The sequence below is a fragment of the Pristiophorus japonicus genome, chromosome 13 (assembly GCF_044704955.1).
Source record: "Pristiophorus japonicus isolate sPriJap1 chromosome 13, sPriJap1.hap1, whole genome shotgun sequence".
Taxonomy (NCBI): domain Eukaryota; kingdom Metazoa; phylum Chordata; class Chondrichthyes; family Pristiophoridae; genus Pristiophorus; species Pristiophorus japonicus.
The window spans coordinates 66,232,005-66,249,787 of record NC_091989.1 but is presented as its reverse complement, the minus strand read 5'-3'; the positions used below and the strand labels follow the sequence as shown (position 1 = coordinate 66,249,787).

General features: G+C 50.8%; 1 protein-coding gene across 1 annotated transcript in view; it reads right to left on the bottom strand.

The window, feature by feature from the left end:
- Nucleotides 1-13,936, bottom strand: part of pyroxd1 (pyridine nucleotide-disulphide oxidoreductase domain 1) — a 46,361-nt gene extending 32,425 nt beyond the window's left edge. Inside the window, exons 1-4 of the mRNA XM_070896682.1 lie at nucleotides 13,761-13,936; nucleotides 2,277-2,357; nucleotides 2,044-2,163; nucleotides 956-1,084 (exon numbers count right to left, since the gene is read on the bottom strand). Of these exons, the coding sequence (XP_070752783.1) occupies nucleotides 956-1,084; nucleotides 2,044-2,163; nucleotides 2,277-2,357; nucleotides 13,761-13,841 (411 nt within the window). The 5' untranslated portion in view covers nucleotides 13,842-13,936. The remainder of the gene's footprint in view (nucleotides 1-955; nucleotides 1,085-2,043; nucleotides 2,164-2,276; nucleotides 2,358-13,760) is intronic.
- Nucleotides 13,937-17,783: the final 3,847 nt, after the last annotated feature.

Here is a 17,783-nt window from a genome sequence, read left to right as displayed (position 1 = left end):
CTAAATTAAATGTACTTTCTACTAAACCTCAGCATTTAAAAAAAAATTACCCGTGTACAGCATCAAAGTTTACAGAGTTGCTGCCTGATGTATTGCGATGCCAGCTTCCCAGGTGCCCCACACTGCACCACCAAATTTCACCTCCCAAGTCCAATACTGTGCTGCTGCCTTTCTCTGCCCAAGTCCCTGTAACAGCACGTCCCTCATCATGTTCCCAATGCTGAACCCCCGCCCCCCGATCCCCCAAGTCATTTACCCATTCTATACTGGGCCTTGACCCAGATCGAGATATCTGGGTATTCTCCAAGCCTAACCTTCCCTTTTAACACAATAAATAAATTAATTACATAATTACATAATAAACCCGTACTATAGCAGGTGACGGGTTCGAGTCACTTATTTTTAATTGCGTGAATCTTTTAAAATTAGTGCGAAATTTTTTTAAACACAGATTTTTGTTTAATTTTCAAGATAATATTCAATAGTTATGGGAAGTTAATACTAGGCATTTTTGTCAAATTTTGTTTTTAAACTTTATTTCTCAGTAATAAATAAAACAGATTTGAAAGAATAAAGGTCCATTTAAAAAAATATATAAAAGAATATAGGAACTGAAATCCTCTAGATACCAAAGACCAATAACTGAATACTCCATTTGTCATTAGGTATTTAAAATAAAACTATGTATTACATTAAAAAATAAACTTTTCCCCAGCAATAGGAGCCATATAAAAACCATCAAAAGCTATGGGCAAAGGCCTATGGCTAAGTCAAAGGCTCATGTCATTTGAACTCAATGCTTTATCATGTAACATACTATAGCTTAGTTATCAGCCGACATGTTATGCATCAGTAAAGTCACGTTAAAAAAAAAGTGAGGAAAAAAAAAGAACCTTTTCTTCTTTGAACATATTAGATTGTGAAAACTATGGTTTTATTAGAAGTTTGTTATTACCTTTGCACTGTCAGTATCCCGAATTCCTAATACATATGGATTGCCTTTGACTATCAGTTTCGGTCTCCCTCCGGCACATATGCACAGCTTCTCGTAAATATACTCTTTGCCTTCTTCTGTGTGAAGTTTCTGGAAGTAAGTTAAAAAAAATTGTCAAAAAGAAAATGGTAAAAGAGAATCATAGAATCTTACAGCACAGAAGGAGGCCATTCGGCCTGTTGTACACGTGCTGTGCAAGCATTAATTACTTGATTATAAATTTACAGTTGAGATCAGTGTGTTAGAGTGATAGAAATTGATAAGATTAATTTAGGATTCTTAGATAGCTGACAATTTATCAGCATTAGCAAGCCAGTCTGTTAAATAGATTAAAGTCTATGGCCTAGAAATTGACCTCCTTAGCGCCTCCCATTATCGCCTCGGGGGGTCTAACCACTTACCGACCTGACGCAGAGAGATCGATTTCCGCCATATTCGGCAAGGTTTGCAGCAGCGGTACGGTATTACATTACGATCTGCTTCATCCGAAGGTCATGAAGTCATTGCCGTGCAAATCGCCCCAGACCTTTGTTCCTCCCCCTGCAGCATCGCCAGGTGAAAACACCGTCAGCTGCAGGAGGCGTTCCTCGGGAAGCCAGACGCCAAGGAGGCAATGCTTAAAAGCGAGTTGGCCGAGGTAAGTGAAAAAAAATTTGCTATTGCTTGGTTTGATTTTTTTTGCAGCTTTCTCCCCCATGATCAATCAGCCCAGCACTGTGCTGAAGTGCATCAGGCTGATCGAGCCAGATCGCGGCTGCCGTAGGTGTCCAGGTTAAGTTCTTCTTTTGCAGAGCTTCCCTTTAAGGAGCTTTCCAACGCAACATCACTGCACAGCCCATTATGCAGCGCTACACAATTACCACCCCGCCTCCTGCCTCTTGCGCTCCAGGAAGGAAGTGTAGTGCTTGATTTAGTGCTCCACTTCCTACCTTTAGCACAAACGCCAAATTTTTTTAAAATTTGAAAACATTAGCACTTGACACTATGGCTCTAATTGCCAAGTATCTGTTCTTGGTGCATAAAATATTTTTAAATTAATTCTTTCTTACGTGTTGTGCTGCATCCAGTCCTCGAACTGCAGATTGTATCACTTTAACATTGGGATAGTGCTCTTCGAGCATGTGAGTTGGCCTTTCTTCAACCTCAAACTCTTCCAAAGTCCTTGAAACCTTCCAATGCAATAAAAAGGACACATTTTGCAACCCTTCTGATGATAAAGAAGCAAAGGCACAAATGGCTCACAAAAGCAAGCGTTGTTTTTCAGACACTAAATGATACGCACCTGTTTGAAGTTTATCACTGCTTTAATAAGTGGTGATGCTGTAATTAAAAGGATGTCATCTGATGGGAAGAGTCCAGCAAGCTACCAACACAAAAAGAAAACTTCCATCTGTTCAGAACTATTAAACACAGGTCAAAGAAGTGCAACTTCAGTGACTTTCAGCAACCATAACTGTTAGATATATTCACTTTAACAGTCTAAAATACACCTATAAACATGGCTTCATTTCAACAGGGTCTAAAATACACCTATAAATATGGCTTCATTTCCACATCACAGCATACCAGAATCATGTATGTGGTCTCCCACCCCTGCCCCGCCACCTCCCACGCAGCCCCCACCCCGTTTCCTTTCTGTTTCTTCTTAAAAGTTGTTTATCTGTAATATCAGTTCTGACGAATAGTTATGCATGAATGTTAACATTCTTCTTTTCTTTACAGATGGTCCCCAACTTGCCAAGTTTTTTTGAGCACAAATATTGACAGGGGCTCCCCGGGGGAGTGTGTCGATATGGACAGGGGCTCCCCGGGGGAGTGTGTCGATATGGACAGGGACTCCCCGGGGGAGTGTGTCGATATGGACAGGGGCTCCCCGGGGAAGTGTGTCGATATGGACACGGGCTCCCCGGGGGAGTGTGTCGATATGGACAGGGGCTCCCCGGGGGAGTGTGTCGATATGGACAGGGGCTCCCCGGGGGAGTGTGTCGATATGGACAGGGGCTCCCCGGGGGAGTGTGTCGATATGGACAGGGGCTCCCCGGGGGAGTGTGTCGATATGGACAGGGGCTCCCCGGGAGAGTGTGTCGATATGGACAGGGGCTCCCCGGGGGAGTGTGTCGATATGGACAGGGGCTCCCCGGGGGAGTGTGTCGATATGGACAGGGGCTCCCCGGGAGAGTGTGTCGATATGGACAGGGGCTCCCCGGGAGAGTGTGTCGATATGGACAGGGGCTCCCCGGGAGAGTGTGTCGATATGGACAGGGGCTCCCCGGGGGAGTGTGTCGATATGGACAGGGGCTCCCCGGGGGAGTGTGTCGATATGGACAGGGGCTCCCCGGGGGAGTGTGTCGATATGGACAGGGGCTCCCCGGGGGAGTGTGTCGATATGGACAGGGGCTCCCCGGGGGAGTGTGTCGATATGGACAGGGGCTCCCCGGGGGAGTGTGTCGATATGGACAGGGGCTCCCCGGGGGAGTGTGTCGATATGGACAGGGGCTCCCCGGGGGAGTGTGTCGATATGGACAGGGGCTCCCCGGGGGAATGTGTCGATATTGACAAGGACTTGAGAAGAATGAGACCGATGGACCGCAAGAACGTCCACATCACCCACGCCACGACAGGAGCCGACGACTGCTGAACCGACCGCAGCCTAAACCGCTGTCTCATTTCCATCAATGTAGCCTCAAAACAACGGTGGCAATAGAAACGCTGCCGCAGGAAAATCAACGCCGGAGCACTCAAAGACCCTGCTAAGAAAGCCCTATTCAGCCAGCTTTGACAACTTCCAGTGAACCGGAGACACAGAGAGTCCATAGTGCCTGGTCTGCCCTCAAGGCCTTCATAATTAGCACCTGTAAAGAAACGCTTGGTCACTCGACCAGGAAACATCAAGACTGGTTCGACAAGAACGACCAGGAGATCCAGGAGCTGATAAGCCGCAAGCGCAAGTTAATCTTGAACTGGAAACAGCAACACAACTCCAGAGCATAAAAGCAGCTCTATAAACGTCTGAAGGTTGAGGTTTAACATAAAACTCGTGACCTAAAGAACAGATGGTGGGTGGAGAAAGCGCAAGAGATCCAGCAACTAGCCGACAACCACGACGTGCGAGGATTCTTTAGTGTAGTCAAGACCACCTACGGCCCAAGCACCCAAGGTCCTACCCAACTGAGGGCCAAGAACGGAGAGGTACTCGTCAAGGACTGAGAGGCAGTCAGTGCCCGCTGGAAGGAGCACCTCGAAGATCTCCTTAACCGAGACTCTGTCTTCTACAAGAGTGTCCTCGACTCCATCTCGTAGCATGCTACCCACCACCACCTCAGCACAATCCCAGCCCAGCATGAGGTTGAAAAGGCCATCCGACAACTGAAGGCCTCTGGAGCAGATGGAATCCCCGCCAAAGCACTAAAGCATGGCAGAGAAGCACTATTGGCGCGAATCCATGAACTAATTTCTCTTATTTGAGAGGAGGGCATGCCAGGTGATCTCAGCTGTAATCGTGACCATCTTCAAGAAAGATGACAAGTCCAATTCTGTAATTACAGAGGAATTTCACTGCTGTCAGCCAAATGGAAAGTTATTGCAAGAATCCACCCCAATCGCTTTCTCCCAGTGGCTGAAAAGCTCCTTTTAGAGTTGCAATGCGCATTCCGCACCAACGCTCTTCTCGATCTTCCTTGTTGCAATGCTCCAACTCACCCTCAATAAGTTCCCCGCTGAAATGGAACTAATCTACAGAATGGGAAACTGTTCAACCTCCGCCGCCTCCAGTCCAGATCCAAGATAGTCCCATCCTGTGTCAGTGAATCTCAGTATGCAGACGACACTTGCGTTTGCGCACACTTGGAGGTCGAACTCCAAACCATGGTCAATACCTTCACCGAAGCGTACAAGAGCATGGGCCTTAAACTAAACATCTGTAAGACAAAGGTTCTCTACCAACCAACCCCCATCACACAGTACTGCCCTCCCCGGTTATCAAGATCTAGGACGAGGCCTTGGACAACGTGGACCATTTTCCATACCACAGGAGCCTACTGTCAAACAAGGGCAGACGTCAATGGCGAAGTCCAACATCGCCTTCAGTGTGAGGAAGAGGGTGTTTGAAGATCAGGACCTCAAACCTGGCACCAAGCTCATGGTCTACAGAGCAGTAGTGATATACACCCTCCTATATGCTTCAGAGACATGGACTATGCAGGCACCTCAAAGCACTGGAGAAGTACCACCAACGCTGCCTCCACAAGATCCTGGAAATCCATTACCAGAATAGGCACATCATCAGTGTCCTCGCTCAGGCCAACATCCCCAGCATCGAAGCATTGACCACGCTCGATCAGCTCCGATGGACGGGCCACATCATCCGCATGCCCGATATTAGACTCCCAAAACAGGTGCTCTACTCAGAGTTCCGACACAACAAGCGAGCCCCAAGTGGGCAGAGGAAACGCTTCAAGGACACCCTCAAAGGCTCCTTGAAAAATTGCAACATCCCCATCGACACCTGGGAATCCCTGGCCCAAGACCGCTCAAAATGGAGGAGATGTATCCGGGAAGGCACCGTACACCTCGAGTCTCTTTGCCAGGAGCATGCGGAAGCGAAGCACAAACAGCGGAAGGAGCACGCGGCACCCAAGCGCTGTCTGCCCCACCTGCGACAGAGACTCTTGGTCCCGCATTGGACGCATCAGTCACCTGAGAACTCATTAGTGTGGAAGCAAGTCATCCTCGACTCCGAGGGACTGGCTTAGAGATAATGAAAAGTGATCTCATTGAAACATACAAAATTCTTACAGGGTTTGACAGGGTAGAGGCAGGGAAGATGTTTCCCCTGGCTGGGGAGTCTAGAACCAGGGGTTACACTCTCAGAATAAGGGGTCGGCCATTTAGGACTGAGATGAGGAGAAATTTCTTCACTCAGAGGGTGGCGAATCTTTGAAATTCTCTACCCCAGAGGGATGTGGAGGCGCAGTCTTTGAGTATATTCAAGACAGTGATCGATAAATCTGCGCACATTAAGGGAATCAAGGGATATGGGGATAGTGTTGGAAAGTGGAGTTGAGGTAGATGATCAGCCACTCCTGCTCCTATTTCTTATGTTCTTATGTCCCCAGGTGACTGTGTCAATATTAATAGGGGGGCCTCAGGGGTGAGTGTCAATATTGACAGGGGGACCTGGGGGTGACAGTGTTGATATTGATAGGTGGTCAGGGTCATTATTGACAGTGGGTCCCCAGGGATGAGGGTTGATAGCGACAGGGGGTCCCCAGGGGTGAGGATCGATATTGACAGGGGGGCCCCCGGGGGTGAGGATCGATACTGACAGGGCGTGCCTGGGGGTGAGGGTGAATAATGACAGTATCGACCCCCCCGACAGGGGGTCCCCGGGAGAGTGTCGATATAAACAGGGGGTCCCCAGGAGAGTGTTGATATTAACAGGGGGACCCCGAGAGAGTGTATCGATAATGATGGGGGGCCCCGGGGGTCAGTGTCGATATTGACAGGGGGTCACCGGGGGAATGTCTCAATAATGACAGGGGTCCGCCGGAATAATGTCGATAATGACAGGGGGTCCCTGAGATAATGTCAATAATGACAGAGGGTCCCCAGGATAGTGTCGATATTGACAGGAGGGTCCAAGGGGGTAAGGGTCAATAGTGACGGGGGTCCCCAGGGGTCCTGGTCAATATTGACAGCGGTTCCCCAGGGATCCTGGTCAATATTGACAGGGGGTCCCTGGGAGTGAGGGTCCATCGTGACAGAGGTGCCCGGGAGTGAGAGTCGATAGTGACAGGGGGTCCCCGGGGGTGGGGGTCGATAGTGACAGGGGGTCCCCGGGGGTGAGGGTCGATAGTGACAGGGGGTCCCCGGGGGTGGGGGTCGATAGTGACAAAGGGTCGCCGGGGGTGGGGGTTCGATAGTGAGAGGGTCAATAGTGACAGGGGATCCCCATGGGGGAGGGTCGATAGTGACAGGGGGTCCCCGGAGGTGAGGGTTGATAGTGACAGGGGGGCCCCAGGGGTTGGGGTGAAGTGACAGGGGGGCCCCAGGGGTGAGGGTCGATAGTGACAGGTGGTCCCCGGGAATGAGGGTCGATAGTGACAGGGGAACCATGGGAATGAGGGTCGATAGTGACAGCGGTCCCCGGGAATGAGAGTCGATAGTGACGGTGGTCACCAGGGGGGGGTCGATGGTGACAGGGGGGTCCCCGGGGGGGGGGGGAGAGCGTCGATAGTGACAGGGGGTCCCGGGGGGGGGGGGGGGGGGGGCGTCGATTGTGACGGGGTCTCCAGGGGTGAGGGTCGATAGTGACAGGGGGTCCCCAGGAATGAGGGTCGATAGTGACAGGGGAATCACGGGAATGAGGGTCGATCTTAACAGGGGAACCATGGAAACAAAGAAATGGCAGACCAATTGAACAAGTACTTTGGTTCAGTATTCACTAAGGAGGACACAAACAACCTTACGGATATAAAAAGGGTCAGAGGGTCTAGTAAGGAGGAGGAACTGAGGGAAATCTTTATTAGTCGGGAAATTGTGTTGGGGAAATTGATGGAATTGAAGGCCGATAAATCCCCAGGGCCTGATGGACTGCATCCCAGAGTACTTAAGGAGGTGGCCTTGGAAATAGCGGATGCATTGACAGTCATTTTCCAACATTCCATTGACTCTGGATCAGTTCCTATCGAGTGGAGGGTAGCCAATGTAACCCCACTTTTTAAAAAAGGAGGGAGAGAGAAAACAGGGAATTATAGACCGGTCAGCCTGACCTCAGTAGTGGGTAAAATGATGGAATCAATTATTAAGGATGTCATAGCAGCGCATTTGGAAAATGGTGACATGATAGGTCCAAGTCAGCATGGATTTGTGAAAGGGAAATCATGCTTGACAAATCTTCTGGAATTTTTTGAGGATGTTTCCAGTAAACTGGACAAAGGAGAACCAGTTGATGTGGTATATTTGGACTTTCAGAAGGCTTTCGACAAGGTCCCACACAAGAGATTAATGTGCAAAGTTAAAGCACATGGGATTGGGGGTAGTGTGCTGACGTGGATTGAGAACTGGTTGTCAGACAGGAAGCAAAGAGTAGGAGTAAATGGGTACTTTTCAGAATGGCAGGCAGTGACTAATGGGGTACCGCAAGGTTCTGTGCTGGGGCCCCAGCTGTTTACATTGTACATTAATGATTTAGACGAGGGGATTAAATGTAGTATCTCCAAATTTGCGGATGACACTAAGTTGGGTGGCAGTGTGAGCTGCGAGGAGGATGCTATGAGGCTGCAGAGTGACTTGGATAGGTTAGGAGTGGGCAAATGCATGGCAGATGAAGTATAATGTGGATAAATGTGAGGTTATCCACTTTGGTGGTAAAAACAGAGAGACAGACTATTATCTGAATGGTGACAGAATAGGAAAAGTGAAGGTGCAACGAGACCTGGGTGTCATGGTACATCAGTCATTGAAGGTTGGCATGCAGGTACAGCAGGCGGTTAAGAAAGCAAATGGCATGTTGGCCTTCATAGCGAGGGGATTCGAGTACAGGGGCAGGGAGATGTTGCTACAGTTGTACAGGGCCTTGGTGAGGCCACACCTGGAGTATTGTGTACAGTTTTGGTCTCCTAACTTGAGGAAGGACATTCTTGCTATTGAGGGAGTGCAGCGAAGATTCACCAGACTGATTCCCGGGATGGTGGGACTGACCTATCAAGAAAGACTGGATCAACTGGGCTTGTATTCACTGGAGTTCAGAAAAATGAGAGGGGACCTCATAGAAACGTTTAAAATTCTGACGGGTTTAGACAGGTTAGATGCAGGAAGAATGTTCCCAATGTTGGGGAAGTCCAGAACCAGGGGGTCACAGTCTAAGGATAAGGGGTAAGCCATTTAGGACCGAGATGAGGAGAAACTTCTTCACCCAGAGAGTGGTGAACCTGTGGAATTCTCTACTGCAGAAAGTAGTTGAGGCCAATTCACTAAATATATTCAAAAGGGAGCTAGATGAAGTCCTTACTACTCGGGGAATCAAGGTGTATGGCGAGAAAGCAGGAATGGGGTACTGAAGTTTCATGTTCAGCCATGAACTCATTGAATGGCGGTGCAGGCTAGAAGGGCTGAATGGCCTGCTCCCGCACCGAGTTTCTATGTTTCTATGAATGAGGGTTGATAGTGACAGGGAAACCACGGGAATGAGGGTCGATAGTGACAGGGGGTCCCCAGGAATGAGACGGGGGTCACCGAGGGGGGGGTCAATGGAGACAGGGGGGTCCCCGGGGGGGAGCATCGATAGTGACGGGGTCTCCAGAGGTGAGAGTCGATAGTGACAGGGGGTCCGCGGGAATGAGTCGATAGTGATGGGGGTCCCCGGGAATGAGAGTCGATAGTGATGGGGGTCCCCGGGGGGGTGGGGTGGGGGGGTGAGGGTCGATAGTGACAGGGGGACCCCGGGGGGTGAGGGTCGATAGTGACAGGGGAACCCCGGGGGCGAGGGTCGATAGTGACAGGGGGACCCCGGGGGCGAGGGTCGATAGTGACAGGGGGACCCCGGGGGTGAGGGTCGATAGTGACAGGGGGACCCCGGGGGTGAGGGTCGATACTGACAGGGGGACCCCGGGGGTGAGGGTCGATAGTGACAGGGGGACCCCGGGGGTGAGGGTCGATAGTGACAGGGGGACCCCGGGGGTGAGGGTCGATAGTGACAGGGGGACCCCGGGGGTGAGGGTCGATAGTGACAGGGGGACCCCGGGGGTGAGGGTCGATAGTGACAGGGGGACCCCGGGGGTGAGGGTCGATAGTGACAGGGGGACCCCGGGGGTGAGGGTCGATAGTGACAGGGGAACCCCGGGGGTGAGGTTCGATAGTGACAGGGGGACCCCGGGGGTGAGGGTCGATAGTGACAGGGGGACCCCGGGGGTGAGGGTCGATAGTGACAGGGGGACCCCGGTGGTGAGGGTCGATAGTGACAGGGGGACCCCGGGGGTGAGGGTCGATAGTGACAGGGGGATCCCGGGGGTGAGGGTCGATAGTGACAGGGGGACCCCGGGGGTGAGGGTCGATAGTGACAGGGGGTCCCCGGGGGTGGGGGTCGATAGTGACAAAGGGTCGCCGGGGGTGGGGGTTCGATAGTGAGAGGGTCAATAGTGACAGGGGATCCCCATGGGGGAGGGTCGATAGTGACAGTGGGTCCCCGGAGGTGAGGGTTGATAGTGACAGGGGGGCCCCAGGGGTTGGGGTGAAGTGACAGGGGGACCCCAGGGGTGAGGGTCGATAGTGACAGGTGGTCCCCGGGGGTGAGGGTCGATAGTGACAGGTAGTCCCCGGGAATGAGGGTCGATAGTGACAGGGGAACCATGGGAATGAGGGTCGATAGTGACAGCGGTCCCCGGGAATGAGAGTCGATAGTGACGGTGGTCACCAGGGGGGGGGTCGATGGTGACAGGGGGGTCCCCGGGGGGGGGGGAAGAGCGTCGATAGTGACAGGGGGTCCCGGGGGGGCGTCGATTGTGACGGGGTCTCCAGGGGTGAGGGTCGATAGTGACAGGGGGTCCCCAGGAATGAGGGTCGATAGTGACAGGGGAACCACGGGAATGAGGGTCGATCTTAACAGGGGAACCATGGAAACAAAGAAATGGCAGACCAATTGAACAAGTACTTTGGTTCAGTATTCACTAAGGAGGACACAAACAACCTTACGGATATAAAAAGGGTCAGAGGGTCTAGTAAGGAGGAGGAACTGAGGGAAATCTTTATTAGTCGGGAAATTGTGTTGGGGAAATTGATGGAATTGAAGGCCGATAAATCCCCAGGGCCTGATGGACTGCATCCCAGAGTACTTAAGGAGGTGGCCTTGGAAATAGCGGATGCATTGACAGTCATTTTCCAACATTCCATTGACTCTGGATCAGTTCCTATCGAGTGGAGGGTAGCCAATGTAACCCCACTTTTTAAAAAAGGAGGGAGAGAGAAAACAGGGAATTATAGACCGGTCAGCCTGACCTCAGTAGTGATGGAATCAATTATTAAGGCTGTCATAGCAGCGCATTTGGAAAATGGTGACATGATAGGTCCAAGTCAGCATGGATTTGTGAAAGGGAAATCATGCTTGACAAATCTTCTGGAATTTTTTGAGGATGTTTCCAGTAAACTGGACAAAGGAGAACCAGTTGATGTGGTATATTTGGACTTTCAGAAGGCTTTCGACAAGGTCCCACACAAGAGATTAATGTGCAAAGTTAAAGCACATGGGATTGGGGGTAGTGTGCTGACGTGGATTGAGAACTGGTTGTCAGACAGGAAGCAAAGAGTAGGAGTAAATGGGTACTTTTCAGAATGGCAGGCAGTGACTAATGGGGTACCGCAAGGTTCTGTGCTGGGGCCCCAGCTGTTTACATTGTACATTAATGATTTAGACGAGGGGATTAAATGTAGTATCTCCAAATTTGCGGATGACACTAAGTTGGGTGGCAGTGTGAGCTGCGAGGAGGATGCTATGAGGCTGCAGAGTGACTTGGATAGGTTAGGAGTGGGCAAATGCATGGCAGATGAAGTATAATGTGGATAAATGTGAGGTTATCCACTTTGGTGGTAAAAACAGAGAGACAGACTATTATCTGAATGGTGACAGAATAGGAAAAGTGAAGGTGCAACGAGACCTGGGTGTCATGGTACATCAGTCATTGAAGGTTGGCATGCAGGTACAGCAGGCGGTTAAGAAAGCAAATGGCATGTTGGCCTTCATAGCGAGGGGATTCGAGTACAGGGGCAGGGAGGTGTTGCTACAGTTGTACAGGGCCTTGGTGAGGCCACACCTGGAGTATTGTGTACAGTTTTGGTCTCCTAACTTGAGGAAGGACATTCTTGCTATTGAGGGAGTGCAGCGAAGATTCACCAGACTGATTCCCGGGATGGTGGGACTGACCTATCAAGAAAGACTGGATCAACTGGGCTTGTATTCACTGGAGTTCAGAAAAATGAGAGGGGACCTCATAGAAACGTTTAAAATTCTGACGGGTTTAGACAGGTTAGATGCAGGAAGAATGTTCCCAATGTTGGGGAAGTCCAGAACCAGGGGGTCACAGTGTAAGGATAAGGGGTAAGCCATTTAGGACCGGAGATGAGGAGAAACTTCTTCACCCAGAGAGTGCTGAACCTGTGAATTCTCTACTGCAAAAAGTAGTTGAGGCCAATTCACTAAATATATTCAAAAGGGAGTTAGATGAAGTCCTTACTACTCGGGGGATCAAGGTGTATGGCGAGAAAGCAGGAATGGGGTACTGAAGTTTCATGTTCAGCCATGAACTCATTGAATGGCGGTGCAGGCTAGAAGGGCTGAATAGCCTGCTCCTGCACCGAGTTTCTATGTTTCTATGAATGAGGGTTGATAGTGACAGGGAAACCACGGGAATGAGGGTCGATAGTGACAGGGGGTCCCCAGGAATGAGACGGGGGTCACCGAGGGGGGGGGGGTCAATGGAGACAGGGGGGGCCCCGGGGGGGAGCATCGATAGTGACGGGGTCTCCAGAGGTGAGAGTCTATAGTGACAGGGGGTCCGCGGGAATGAGAGTCGATAGTGATGGGGGTCCCCGGGGGGGGGGTGGGGGGGGTGGGGAGGGTGAGGGTCGATAGTGACAGGAGGACCCCGGGGGGTGAGGGTCGATAGTGACAGGGGGACCCCGGGGGCGAGGGTCGATGGTGACAGGGGGACCCCGGGGGCGAGGGTCGATGGTGACAGGGGGACCCCGGGGGCGAGGGTCGATGGTGACAGGGGGACCCCGGGGGCGAGGGTCGATGGTGACAGGGGGACCCCGGGGGCGAGGGTCGATGGTGACAGGGGGACCCCGGGGGCGAGGGTCGATGGTGACAGGGGGACCCCGGGGGCGAGGGTCGATGGTGACAGGGGGACCCCGGGGGCGAGGGTCGATGGTGACAGGGGGACCCCGGGGGCGAGGGTCGATCGTGACAGGGGGACCCCGGGGGTGAGGGTCGATAGTGACAGGGGGACCCCGGGGGTGAGGGTCGATAGTGACAGGGGGACCCCGGGGGTGAGGGTCGATAGTGACAGGAGGACCCCGGGGGTGAGGGTCGATAGTGACAGGGGGACCCCGGGGGTGAGGGTCGATAGTGACAGGGGGACCCCGGGGGTGAGGGTCGATAGTGACAGGGGGACCCCGGGGGTGAGGGTCGATAGTGACAGGGGGACCCCGGGGGTGAGGGTCGATAGTGACAGGGGGACCCCGGGGGTGAGGGTCGATAGTGACAGGGGAACCCCGGGGGTGAGGGTCGATCGTGACAGGAGGACCCCGGGGGTGAGGGTCGATAGTGACAGGAGGACCCCGGGGGTGAGGGTCGATGGTGACAGGGGGACCCCGGGGGTGAGGGTCGATAGTGACAGGAGGACCCCGGGGGTGAGGGTCGATGGTGACAGGGGAACCCCGGGGGTGAGGGTCGATAGTGACAGGGGGACCCCGGGGGTGAGGGTCGATGGTGACAGGAGGACCCCGGGGGTGAGGGTCGATGGTGACAGGGGGTCTCCGGGGGTGAGGGTCGATAGTGACAGGGGGACCCCGGGGGTGAGGGTCGATAGTGACAGGGGGACCCCGGGGGTGAGGGTCGATGGTGACAGGGGGTCTCCGGGGGTGAGGGTCGATAGTGACAGGGGGACCCCGGGGGTGAGGGTCGATGGTGACAGGGGGAGCCTGTCCCCGGTGTCCATGGGCCGCCGCCCTCACACCCGGCCCGGCCCGGCCGCTCGCTCACTCACTCACTCACCTGCTCGGTGCAAGTCACTCCTGCGACGCCGCCTCCCACCACGACGAAGCGGGCTCGGGTCGATCCTGGGCCCGTCGCCATGACAGCGCCGCGAGCCGCTCCAACCGAAACTTTTTGGCAAAATTAACACAGAGCGCACATTCACACGCGCGGCTCCCGCAAGCAGCCCGGAAATAGCGTCACCAGCAACGCGAGCCCCGCCCCCCTCCCCGTGCAACTCTCAGCACCACACGCCACCACTGCGCATGCGCCGCTTTCCAACCCATCCCACGTGGGAGATTTTTGCAAGTCTCCTGGACCAGGGACAAGTGGCTCAGCTGAGCATCTCATTCCCACTTCACTGCTAGTGCAGTGGGGTTAGCACCAGTCCACCTTTTAAATGGATTTTTGCATCCCTCCACAGGCTGCTTCCTGGATATTTATTGGGGCAGAAAAAAAATTCCGCCTTCTATGTTTCACTTTCATACAAAAAACACATCTTGCAAAAATAAATTGAGAATAAGATTGTGAAGAGTTTTAACAAATACATCTGGATTTCTCTGCCCTGCAAAAGGTTGTGGATGCCGGGACAATTGGTGCTTTCATGGCTGAGATAGATTTTTGTGGGGTAAGGGCGCAAAGGTGGGTAAATGGGGTTGAGGTACAGATCAGGCATGATCTAATTGAATAGCGGAGCAGGCTCGAGGGGCTGAATAGCCTACTCCTGCTTCTAATGTTCCTAAATACAGTACTAAACCCATTTCCATCTGGCACCCAAACTTCACCATGGAGATATGTGTGTACGGTATTCTATAGATTGATATAATTTGTACACTGACATCTTTCCCTATTAGAAATTCCCATATCCGTATTTAAATGCAGTGCTGTGGGAGACAAATATCTTCCTGACTGGTGAATAAGTTGAGTGCTTTTCGTGAGGGTGACTAGCCAGCTTTGTCAGTTTGCAGACATTGAGTCAACAATTCCATGAATTGAAAGCAGTCTTATTTTATTTTGGTTCTCTAAACTGCGTGTTTTAACCATGTAACTTCAAAAATCTCTGAAATGAACTTTGCATATGGGAATTTATAATAGGGAAAGTTGTCAGTGTGCAAATTATATCAATATATAGAATCACTGTGTTCATTTTACTGATAGTCTTAGCAAGTTGCATTTATATGTCGCCATTAACATAGAAAAACATTCCATAGCGCTTCATAGAGGCCTAATCAGGAAAAATGGAGCTGAGCCAAAGAAGGAGATATTAGGAAAGGATGACCAAAAGACTTGTGAAAGAGGTGAATTTTAAGGAGGGCTTTAAAGGAGGAGAGGGAGGTAGAATGGTTTAGGGAGAGTATTATAGAGCGGTGGGCCTCGGTTGCTAAAGGCATGGCTGTTATTGGTGGGGTGAAGGGTGGGGATTGCCCATACTTAACAAGGCACCACCAACCATTGCTGCAGATGATGACAGAATTACCTAACCAAGATCAGGGGACCAGTTTTCTCATGGTCTTGGTCAGCAGGGAAGCAGATCCAGAGGTGTGCTGTTTGCTGTAAGGACACCTATGCCTGCCATGCAACAGTGGGCTGGAACCTGTAGGAATAGTAACGGTCAGCTATGCTGTGAAACCTGGCTGTATCTCCTTAAAGCTATGCTGCAATGCTGACCCATTGTGAAAGTGCTCTGGAATTTCAAAGACATCAAAGAGAGAGTATGAGAATAGATTGGCAGCTATCATAAAAGGGAATCCAAAAATCTTCCACTGGCATATAACTAGTAAACGGGTGGTAAGAGGAGGGGCGGGGCCGATTTGGTACCAAATTGGAGACCAAGGCATGGAAGTAGAGGACATGGCTGAGGTACTAAAAGAGTACTTTGCATCTGTCCTTACCAAGGAAGAAACTGCTAACCAAGTCATAGTGAAAGAGGAGGTAGTTGAGATAATGGATAGGATAAAAATTGATAAGGAGGAGATACTGGATAAGCTGGCTGTACTTAAAGTAGATAAGTCACCAGGACCGGATGGGATGCATCATAGGATGCCGAAGGAAGTAAAGGTGAAAATTGCAGAGGTACTGGCCATAATCTTCCAATCCTCCTTAGATACGGGGTGGAGCCAGAGGACTGGAGAATTGCAAATGTTACTGACTTGTTCAAAAAAGGGTGTAAGGATAAACCCAGCAAAAACAGGCCAGTTAGTTTAACCTCGGTAATTGGGAAGCTTTTAGAAATGATAATTCGGGACAAAATTAACAGTCACTTGGACAAGTGTGGATTAATTAAGGAAAGCCAGCACAGATTTGTTAAAGTCAAATCGTGTTTCACTAACTTGATTGAGTTTTTTGATGAAGTAGCAGAGAGGTTTGATGAGGGCAATGCGGTTGATGTGGTGTACATGGATTTTCAAAAGGCATTTGTTAAAGTGCTACATAATAGGCTTGCCAGCAAAGTTGAAGCCCATGGAATAAAAGGGACAGTGGCAGCAAGGATAAGAAATTGGGTAAGTGACACAAAACAGAGAGTCGTGGTGAATGGTTCTTTATTGGACTGGTGGAAGGTACCCAGATGTTATCCCTAGGGGTTGGTGCTAGGACCACTGAGTTTCTTGATATATATTAATGATTTGGGTGTACAGGGCACAATTTCAAAATTTGCAGATGACACAAAATTTGGAAGTATAGTGAACAGTGAAGAGGATAGTAATAGACTTCAAGAGGACATAGACATTGTGGTGGAATGGGCAGATGAAATTTAACACAGAAAAGTGTGAAGTGATACATTTTGGTAGGAAGAACGAGGAGAGACAATATAAACTAAAGGGTACAATCCTAAAGGGTGCAGGACCAGAGATACCTGGAGGTATATGTGCATAAATCATTGAAGGTGGCAGGGCAGGTTGAGAAAGCAGTTAAAAAAGCATATGGGATCCTGGGCTTCATAAATAGAGGCTTAGAGTATTAATGCAAGGAAGTTATGATAAATCTTTATAAAACACTGGTTCGGCCTCACCCGGAGTATTGTGTCCAATTCTGGGCACCGCACTTTAGGAAGGATGTGAAGGCCTTAGAGAGGATGCAGAAAAGATTTACAAAAATGGTTCCAGGGATGAGGGACTTCGGTTACGTGGCTAGACTGGAGAAGCTGGGGTTGTTGTCCCTACAGTAGAGAAGGTTGAGAAGAGATTTGATAGAAGTGTTCAAAATAATGAGTGGTCGAGACAAAGTAGGTAGAGAGAAACTGTTCCCATTGGCAGAAGGGTCGAGAACCAGAGGACACAGATTTAAGGTGATTGGCAGAAGAACCAAAGGTGACATGAGGAAAAACCTTTTTATGCGGAGAGTGGTTAGGATCTAGAATGCACTGCCTGAAAGGGTGGTGGAGGCTCAATCGCGGCTTTCAACGAGAATTGTTTAAGTACCTGAAGGAATTTTCTTTACAGGGCTACGGGGAAAGGACAGGGGAGTGGGACTAGCTGAAGTGCTCTTGCAGAGAACCGACATGGACTCAACGGGCCGAATGACCTCCTTCTGTGCTGTAATTCTCTTCGCAAGCACCTCGTGCAGCATAATCTAGACTTCAGCAGCCATGAAACGGGTGTCAGGATGCTCTGTCACATCTTCCTGTGAGGATATTGGTCTCGTCTCTGTTTGGGTGCTGTCTGTTTTGCCTCCATTACTCTTATCCGTGTTACTCACTCAGTGCGAAGAACCTCCTGATATCAGCCATTTACTAGTTTGAACCTGTGACCTTGGTCCGCTTCTCATAATTTAATTTAAAGTACAGTTCACTCCTGCCCCAGAACCAGTCCCTTAGACCCAGTAGAGAGAGGGGTCTTCCATTGCATTAGTGTGGGCTGGATTCAAACACAGACTCCTGAGGTAACAGACCTGTGTCTGCAGATTGGCAAGAATGCTTTCTCTCTCGGTGCTAAATTGAAAAGCAAAGAAGAATGAGAGGTGATCTTATTGAGACATATAAGATACTGAGGGGACTCGACAAGGTAGATGCAGAGAGGATGTTTCCACTTGTGAGGGAACCTAGAA